At 29.8% G+C, this 9,103-nt stretch overlaps 1 protein-coding gene across 1 annotated transcript; it reads left to right on the top strand.

The window, feature by feature from the left end:
* Nucleotides 1-321: 321 nt before the first annotated feature.
* On the top strand, nt 322-4,253 carry LOC106691870 (uncharacterized). Its single transcript, XM_024363638.2, has 5 exons — nt 322-430; nt 519-656; nt 728-811; nt 903-1,059; nt 4,067-4,253. The coding sequence occupies exons 2-5, from the start codon at nt 584-586 to the stop codon at nt 4,209-4,211; spliced, it is 459 nt and encodes a 152-aa protein (XP_024219406.2). The 5' UTR covers nt 322-430; nt 519-583; the 3' UTR covers nt 4,212-4,253.
* Nucleotides 4,254-9,103: the final 4,850 nt, after the last annotated feature.

The raw sequence follows: 9,103 nt of genomic DNA, 5'->3' as shown, positions 1-9,103 counted from the left end.
CTATAACTAATAGTGATATAGAGAAATGCTAGTCTTTGAGTTTATGTTGTAAAATGAAAACTCTTAAAGAAATTAAAGATATAACTCATTACATTCAATTTAACAAAACATTTGGTTGGTTATACACCAAAATTATGTTGTTTCAAGTCATATGCAGTATTATAATGACTTAAAAAATATCGCTACATAAAAGAATTTCAGATTATGAATGATAGATTTTGTTTAATAATCAGATAATTAAAGTGCTTCTTTTTCATATTATTATTTTTTTATGTAATAGTTAATGGATGTATTTGTAAATCAAATTAATTTTGCATTTTATTCTCAGCTGAGGTAAATATTTACCAATATTATCTCCAACAAACTTTTGGTTACACAATAGAGGATGTAGGACTTTATATAGCTTATCGATTAATAGTTGGATGTATAGGTAAGTAAAGAAAGGTGTAAAATAATTATGCATAAATCAAGCTTAATAACATTAATTTTCCTCATTAATGAATAAAAAACAATTTTAGGGTCCATCATAATCCCTCCTATTGTTGAAAAGTTACTTAAATGGTCAGATTTCAAAATTGGAATTATGTGCTCTCTAGTAACAGCTATTTCAAGTTTTTCGATGGTTTTTGCTACGACAACACTGGAAATAAAAATATGTAAGGTTTTAATATGAAATTCACAGTGCAATATAATCAGTTATGATAATTATTTTATTTGTACATTTTAGTTGCTTTATTGGACATTACAAAGATGATTCTTTTTGGACTTCCTATATCAATCATTTCAAAATGTGTGAAGGAAGATGAACTGGGTAGGCAACTATTGACTTATTTTGATAATGTAAATATCACATGCCCAAGTAATTTATTGAGACTGTTAATAATACACTTGATTTTTTGCAGGCATGTTTGTCAGTTTTTGTCTTATTGGGGAGAGCATTTTACCGTTTGTTATTTTTAGTCTTTATGACTACATTTACACCAATACCTCTAAAACACTGCCTGGCGCATTCTATTTGGCAAGTGCTTCGGTCCTGACAGTCTTGTTGATCTTCTATAGGTAATGTAGATATTTTTGCTAAATGTGGAAAAAATATTTTAAAATATAATATACCATAATGATAAATCTGTACTGCTACAACACATCTTCAACACCCTTCGGTCGGGAGTGCAGTACTTTGTAAGGAAGTACTGTTACTAGACCAACGGATGTGGAAGGAGGTCATTTGGTCAATGGTAATATATATATCTTCCTTATGTTATTAAATTTTATTGCGAATGAGAATAAAAAATAAATGAATAAATAATATTTTAAAGCTTATAATTTGAAGGGTCTAGCAGAAAAACGAAGAGATTTCATTCTTTTAAAAATCCTAATCAATGGATAGTGAGTTGGAGAGGGGGGAAGGTAATGAAGCTGCTTTTCTTTTTTTCCCCCCTAATATCTGGTAGTCTATTAATTCTAAATAAGAGGGAAGAATAAGGTATGAAATAAATTCTCTATAAAAAAGGATCTATTCATTTCATCTGTGGAGACAATGATTAACGAGATAATAGCATTCATAAATAAAGAAAAATGGCAAAAGTCAAGTTCAACCCAACTTACTTAATTAAGCATAAATCAGTAATGTGGTCAGATAAATGAAAGAATGAGTCATATGTTCACTATAATACTTTTTTTTTAGTATATAAAATCATAAAAAACGGAAAAATGGGTAAAATACTGTATTATGTGAATGAGCTGTTGAATTAGCCTTCTCTTCAAGCATTTGATCAACAGATAATAGAGTATATTGTTATAGAAAATAAGTTTTATTACTTGGCTTGTAAAATAAAACAGTAGATGGTGACACTGCTCTAGCATGGGATAGCTTTGCTTCCCTTGGGGCTAGAATGGTCGGTCGTGGCATCCATTAGTAAAAACACACTCTTGTTGTCTTTGTTTATAAAGACTCTAAATTCCACAACATATATTTATTGCGCAATAATCCATTTGAAGTTATTTCCAGTTATCTGACAGCCTATGCATAATAGGCAGCTCAAGCATCTGAAGAAACCCACCAAGTCTGGTTTCACCTCTTGTTTACAACTTGCCTCGTCCTCCCCATCATTTATTTTTCAATTGTAAGTGGGTGACTAACCTTGAACTATATGGACACTTGGAGTTTACTAAGCCCTTGCTTGTAAACAGTCGCTTCTACAACAAATAAGTTTCCTCTCTATCTAATAAACTATGAACTTAACAGAAAACCTGAATACAACAATTTTTATACAAAAATTATTTGTCTTTATTTTTGGGTAGAACAGTAATTTTTCTGTAGAACCTATGGATTATGAAATAACAGAAAAAAAAATTACCTACTTTTTCCTCCCTCACCTTCTATCCATCAAGACTTTCAGTATGCTCATTAGTGCACCCTACTGAACAATATTGTAAAGTTTTGAAACTATGGGAACTAATTCCCCAAAAATCTGTCTACTTTCACTGGACTAGGAGATTGTTGTTCCATTGTACAATATATTTTCAAAGATGATTTTCAGTGGAACCTAAATTTTTTTTTTTCCTGTATTACTTGATGATTTATCACTTCATGTAACTGGCCAACATTTGCTGCTGATATCTCAATTTTGAAAAAATGTGGAGCCTCATCATTTTTGTACTAGAAGTTTCATTAGCTTTTTTTTATTATCAATATGCTGAATATCACAGAATGATTGAATGATTTATTTAAAATTTATTAAAAAAAAAAAGGAAATAATTTAGCACAATTAATGAATTAGAGTTCAAAAATAAGTATAATATATACTAGATTGTCTATAAGTAGCTAGTGTATATCCAGGATTGCTAAGATAATTAAAATTAGCATCTAAATGAAGTAAAATTTTAAACAATCTTGAACAAAATAGCAGTCACTTTATCTAAATCACTTTATCTTTTTCAGCTAACTCAAAGAATTCTGACTTTTTTACAAATATAATTTTATAACTTATATTATAAATCTGCAATCTATTTCTTGTAAAATAGTATTATTTTTAGAATAATTTCCTTTCTCTAAAATTAAGAAAAATCAGAGTATTTCTATTTTGTTTTACTTTCTTAATACTAAATCTTAGGATACTAATCTAATCAACTTTTAAATATATTCTGAAATACCACTGAAGTATTCAGATAAAAACTCTGTCCAGGTAAAGTTAGTACTAACACCGAAGTAGTTGCTTAGAAAGCCTGTTCATGTAAGGTTGGTAAAAGTGCTCCAGAGTGATAAATGCCTATTAGCTTACACCGATTACAGCGCTACAAAATATTACTACTAACCAAGTTTCTGCCTACCTGTATCCCATTATTAGCCAATATATTTTGAAATGCTAAAATTTTTAAATTTTTTTTTAAAGCATTGTATGTCAGAAAATAAGAATTTTAAATAATGAATCTTAACCAAAAGAAACAAATTTTAATTTCCTGTTTAAAATCAAGGTTTTAAATTTCAATATAATAATATATAAATTAAATAATAAAAGATCTGTCCATTCACTGCATTTAACTTTTCTTTAAAGATATTTTAATCATTAAAGATAAGAACTCAAAATGAACTTCCTTCATTATTCTCATAAATGGCAACTAATTAAAGCTTACACTCAGCCATTTGTGAACATCAAGGTTTAATAGATAGTAGAATCATAATGCTAAATTATTAATTTATTTTATTGTATAGGTGTGGCGAATAGGTTGATAAAAAAAAAATGTGGTTGCTGGCTTAGTTTAGCTTCCTCATGTTTTCTTTCCTGAAAATTAATTTTACGTTCTTAATCCAAAGGTTAAGACTGATTACAAATACATATTTTCTATTAAACTTAATATAGTATTCAGGTGAAATATTGTTTTATCACTCCTTAGTGGTATATCTCACTGCCCAGAAAAATCTTTTTAAACCTATTAAAAAAATAATCCCAATAATTTTTCATTTTAAAAATATTTTGGCTATACATATAACTTGAAAATAATAAACCATAGCTAAATAATTTTCAGTGACTTCCATACTTTTTTCTAATCTGAATTAAAATTTCAGCACCTCAGCTTGTATGTCTACTCCATGTGAAATTGATGATAAGGATATCAGAAATGTTTCAGAGAACCTAGAAAATTGTGAAAAAGTGTCAGAACTACGTGAAACATCCAGTCTTGACTGTGAAAGTGATAAAAGTGTAAAATAAAAACTAAAAAAACAAAATAAAACATGTAGTTGATCTCATCTATTTCAACATATTTCATTTGCAAAAGTGATACTCTCCTATCCTTGGAAACAGTTCTCTTAGTTTCTATAAATTATAAATTACCTCCCCATTATTACCAGGTTATATTCTGCATAACTATTCAATGGTTCATTACTAAAAATAACGTATAGTATACTTACACTTCCACACTACACTCAATTTAGGCATGTTGTAATTAATTACTTTAATCAAAACTTAGATGTAAACAATAACATGAAGGTTTGGATAGAAAGATTAATAAACAAGTTGCTTAGAAAATTTACTTTAAATAGGAATTAAATACCATATAACATGGTAAAAGATTTTACATTTAACACAGCATGAATACCCCTACTGTGTATGTATAGAGGTTCTTGGCTGGCTTCCATGGACATAAATTTTTCTTTTCTTTTTTCTTTTTTTTCAGATTTTGAAAGTAATAGTTTATTGAAGAGTCATCCATTCAGAAAAAAGATCACTCCATTTTTATTTTGGTACATGAAATATTTTGTAGAAACCGGTTAATAAAAATCTCGAGTCTGGTTGCACAATTCTCATTATGTAGGAATCAACATCTGTTCCTACTTGTTCATAAAACAAATTCTAAATAATTATTATTGCAGACAACTTTTTTTTTTTATAGCTTTTATTGCCAAAACATGAAAGTGACAAGTAAATAATTGAACAAGGAAAAATCATTGAAAGCTAACAAATCACTTATTATTACACAATTTGTGTAATAATAATGTAAACTCCATCCCTCTTTTTGACCATTAGTCTTGTGGAGTACGTGTCAACGTGATGATAAAATGTTTGCAAAAATTGGAACTAATTATTTATTTAACGAATAAAATTTTAAATAAATGATTTGTTATCTATCAATCCTTTTTAATGTTGTCGTTTCTTGTTCAATCATTTATTTAACGATTTAAATTTTACCTTGTATACATTTCATATGTAAACAGTGTATGAAGATAAAGTACAACAGGTTCCTGGTGGAAAAATACTTAAGCATTGATATTTTCCAAGTACTTGTTGAATTGCGACGAGCAGAACACATACATTGTTTCATCATCCATTTTAACTCTGCCGAATATGCTAAGGACTGTATGACAGATCTAGGTAGACTAAACTATTTTATTACCGTGTACTATGTTTTTAAGGCTGCTGATTTCGAAAAAATAAAGTTTGCAAATATGGACTTAATAATTGAAAATTTACATTTTCGCATGAGTAAGCGAAAGTAATGAATGAAATTTATACCTGATCATGCATAAACGAACCCGCCACGTTAGGTTCGCCCGTAGCTCAAAGGTAAGCGTAAGTCCTGCGCTGGTTCAAATCTGGTCTTGGTGCGTTGACTTTTTCACTAAATGGTGGTCCCTCAAAATGAAATAATTGACCCACAACCATGGTCAGAATAATGGAAATACAAATAAATGAATTTATGACTCGTTATATGGAAAATGCTAATGCCATTCAAATATTAAAAAAAACCCGCAACGTTTCTACAAAATTAGACTAAATCAGATGAGCAGTTTTCAAAATATTGGTGTTTAAAGATATGTTGGCGCGTTCGTATTTGAGATCATTTTTGCACTAATGCCTAACCCTTCTCCTAATTGGATCAAAATCGGACCAGTAGTTTTTGAAATATAGGTCTACCAAGAGAAATACATTTATGTACGAAAGCGGTAGTAGTTGATGCAATTTTATGAAATGGAATCATCTACGTACCATATTCCCCATTATTGATTATGCCCGGACCTTAATTTGGTTACAATCGATCGACATACACCAAAACGAATTCGTTTATATTTATTACTAGAAAATCTTGGATTTTATAAACATATATTTTTTTTAATAATTAATATTTTCTTAATTCACAGTCAATCACAGCTGTCGTCAGGTGCGCCCTGGCTCGAGGGTATAACCCACTTCCAGATCATTTCTTACTTACGGGATATTATCTACAGGGCGCCATCCTATTATAACCATGATGAGTGGCCAAGTTTTTATTACATAGGACTGCCACAGAATTAAATGTTGACCCTACAGACCAGATTAGAACCGGCTAACTCCATCAACGAGGTAGTTAGGCCCGAAAGGGCCTCAAGTTTTTGAAATTTTTTTTCATGGCCTCCTTCCTGGTCATTTCTGACATACGGGAGGAGGGAAGGGGGTTTATCTTGAGGTAACCAAGCCATTATAACCATAATGGGGGGTCGAATTTTCATTTCGTGGGACCACCACACAGAAGAGTCGAATCCCCGCTGAAGTCACAAAGCATTCGTTTAACTCCCTCAGCTACAAATGGCCCCAAGCTTTAGAGACTTTATTCACTTTAAATCTTAACGGTGTTCAAAATGCAATGGTATGTTTTCACTAGAGTATACAGTAAAAATTCACTCTTCTATCCTCCCTCGGTCCTGGATGTTGTCCTAGATTGGCTTTTACGATTTACATATTATTAACATATTAATAGAATTATGTAAGAATAGATTCTAAGAAAACTCATAGGCGTAACTTGTATGATTTAAGAAGTTATACTATGACCTGTGAAAGAATGAAGAATAAACAAGTGAAGCCCGAACCATTTAAAGCAGCATTCCACAGAGATGACTGTCAAAAAATTGTACGATGCCTGTGTTCTTCAAGAGTTGTAGTGCTTCGAAAGAAGTATTTTCTTATCTCTTTAAAAAATATTTATATTACATTATTTTGATAATATGCCGCTTATGAAAAAAATGAAACAGTTGAAAATTCTCAGAACAACTACTTGTAAATAAGCTCTGCTCTTTTTCATACATTTTTTCTGAGGGATGCCACGATAATTGTTGATGATAATTATCCAAAATTAATAATTATTTAGATTAATTATGTCCTAAAAACTGTAATTATTGGATTTCTTTTCCAAAGCCATCTTGTGTGTCCACCAATTTACCAGTTGGTGTGTATTCTCTTCAATCCTAAGTCTCTCTCTTCCATACATCATTCAGAATACCCTCTCGTTTTTTTCTTTATTGTGTCTGATTGGCTCCACCATGAAACATCATCAGAAGGACTGTCCGATAATTAAACAGAACTCAATTATTCACTTTTCGAGCCTACCCCTAAGCCCTTTTCCTGGGAGTTCTTGACACATGATTGATTCAATTAATCGTTTCGGCAACGCACTATTCTCTTAAAACCTTTCTTAAATTTCTATTAAGGCTTGCTGTATATTATTACCAAATCGATCCCTGTGTATTGTTTCCAACCACCTAGAACTTCCAGCTATGAAATTTTCTAAAGTAAATATTATTAATACATAGCGTCACTTAGATAAAACTTATGAAGAATATATTATTTATTTAGAAGGATCGTCCTTACAAATTTCATCTGAAATTCGCGGTGTGTCTAAATATTTGTTTTTGTTTTTTTATGACAATTATTTATTCATCAAAGTTAATATTCAATCGTCATACCAGACTATAAATAATAAATTATAAAAAAAAAAAAAAAAAATCAACTGCCTTTATGGAACAGAATTTTAAATAAAACTTTTTCTCATAACATTCTATCGTCTACCTGGTATGGTTGAAGTTTTGGATGTTCTTGCTTAACTTGAATATCAATAGTCAGCCTTATAGATGTTGTTAATAGGTATTTAGGGGTTAGTTTAAAAAAAACAACTCAAATCTATTATATTTCATACGAGAAGGTGGTTGGAGAGATGTGCGGTCAAAATATAACACAAATAAGTTGAAGTAACTTATTTTAATAAATTACTTCAATATTCATTTATTCAAATTTTTTATTCATATTTATTGTTACTTAAATATTATTTTATTCATATTCAATATCAAATAATTAGAAGTAACAATATTAAATAACTTCAACTTATATGTTTTATATTTTGACTGCACCCCCAACCATCTACTCGTATAAGTCATCCACGGTCAACTATCTCTCATGATTATCAATTATATTTCACTTTTTGGTGTCACTTTAAATATTTGTGCAGATCTAGATAAGATATTTTTTTTACAATGTTTACAGATAAGAAATTGATACTTTAAACATTTACCATAGATACAATGGAATATTTTACCTTAGAAAACTAAGATATATTGAAGTAATAAAAAAAATCATGAATTTCAATTATTAAATTCGATCCAGATAAAGTACTTCCAATATCGGACTCAGAAAGCCGCATGGACTTCATAAATAATTAGAAGTAACAACTAACTAAAACTATACCATGAAGATATGGTATAGTGGCTTTCGTTCAGTTTTTTAGCCAAGTAATGTTAGTCACAATTTTCATAAAGGCATTAAATGTGAAACTTCTCTTTCACAGTGAAATTTTTTTTGCTGTACATGACGTGAAGGAAACTTAAATATAATATTTACTGGAAACAAATTTCCTTCCCCTTCAAAACATGCTATTGAAGTAATAGAAACATTAATTATTCGAACAATTAGAGTTGTTTTAAAGGATTTCTTGTAGATTCCTTGCAAGCCTTCGCTAAAACCTAGCCTTTATAGACCGACGAGTCGTCAATACGTGCCGTTTTAGCCAATTAGTCGTTATAACCGTGGTTGCTACATCTGAAAGAAATACACTGGTATGCAATGTTGATTTCCAGGGTATTTTAAGAAATTGTATTTAGTTAAAATTTATACATTTTCCTATTTATTTCTGTTGAAGTCTTTATAAACCTCTGATTTCAAGTTATAATGACACATGAGACTTAATAGAAATATTGTAGTAGTATAATAAGTATATATATAATAAGTATAATAAAATATGTATTTACACACGATGTAGGAGACAAATTTTATAACCAAATGTTGTTATAACTCATTTT

Source organism: Halyomorpha halys, unplaced genomic scaffold (genome assembly GCF_000696795.3).
Source record: "Halyomorpha halys isolate HHAL.00 unplaced genomic scaffold, Hhal_1.1 Scaffold4004.1, whole genome shotgun sequence".
Classification (NCBI taxonomy): Eukaryota; Metazoa; Arthropoda; class Insecta; order Hemiptera; family Pentatomidae; genus Halyomorpha; species Halyomorpha halys.
Note: the sequence above shows the minus strand (reverse complement) of the source record. Positions and strands in the feature narration are given on the sequence as shown.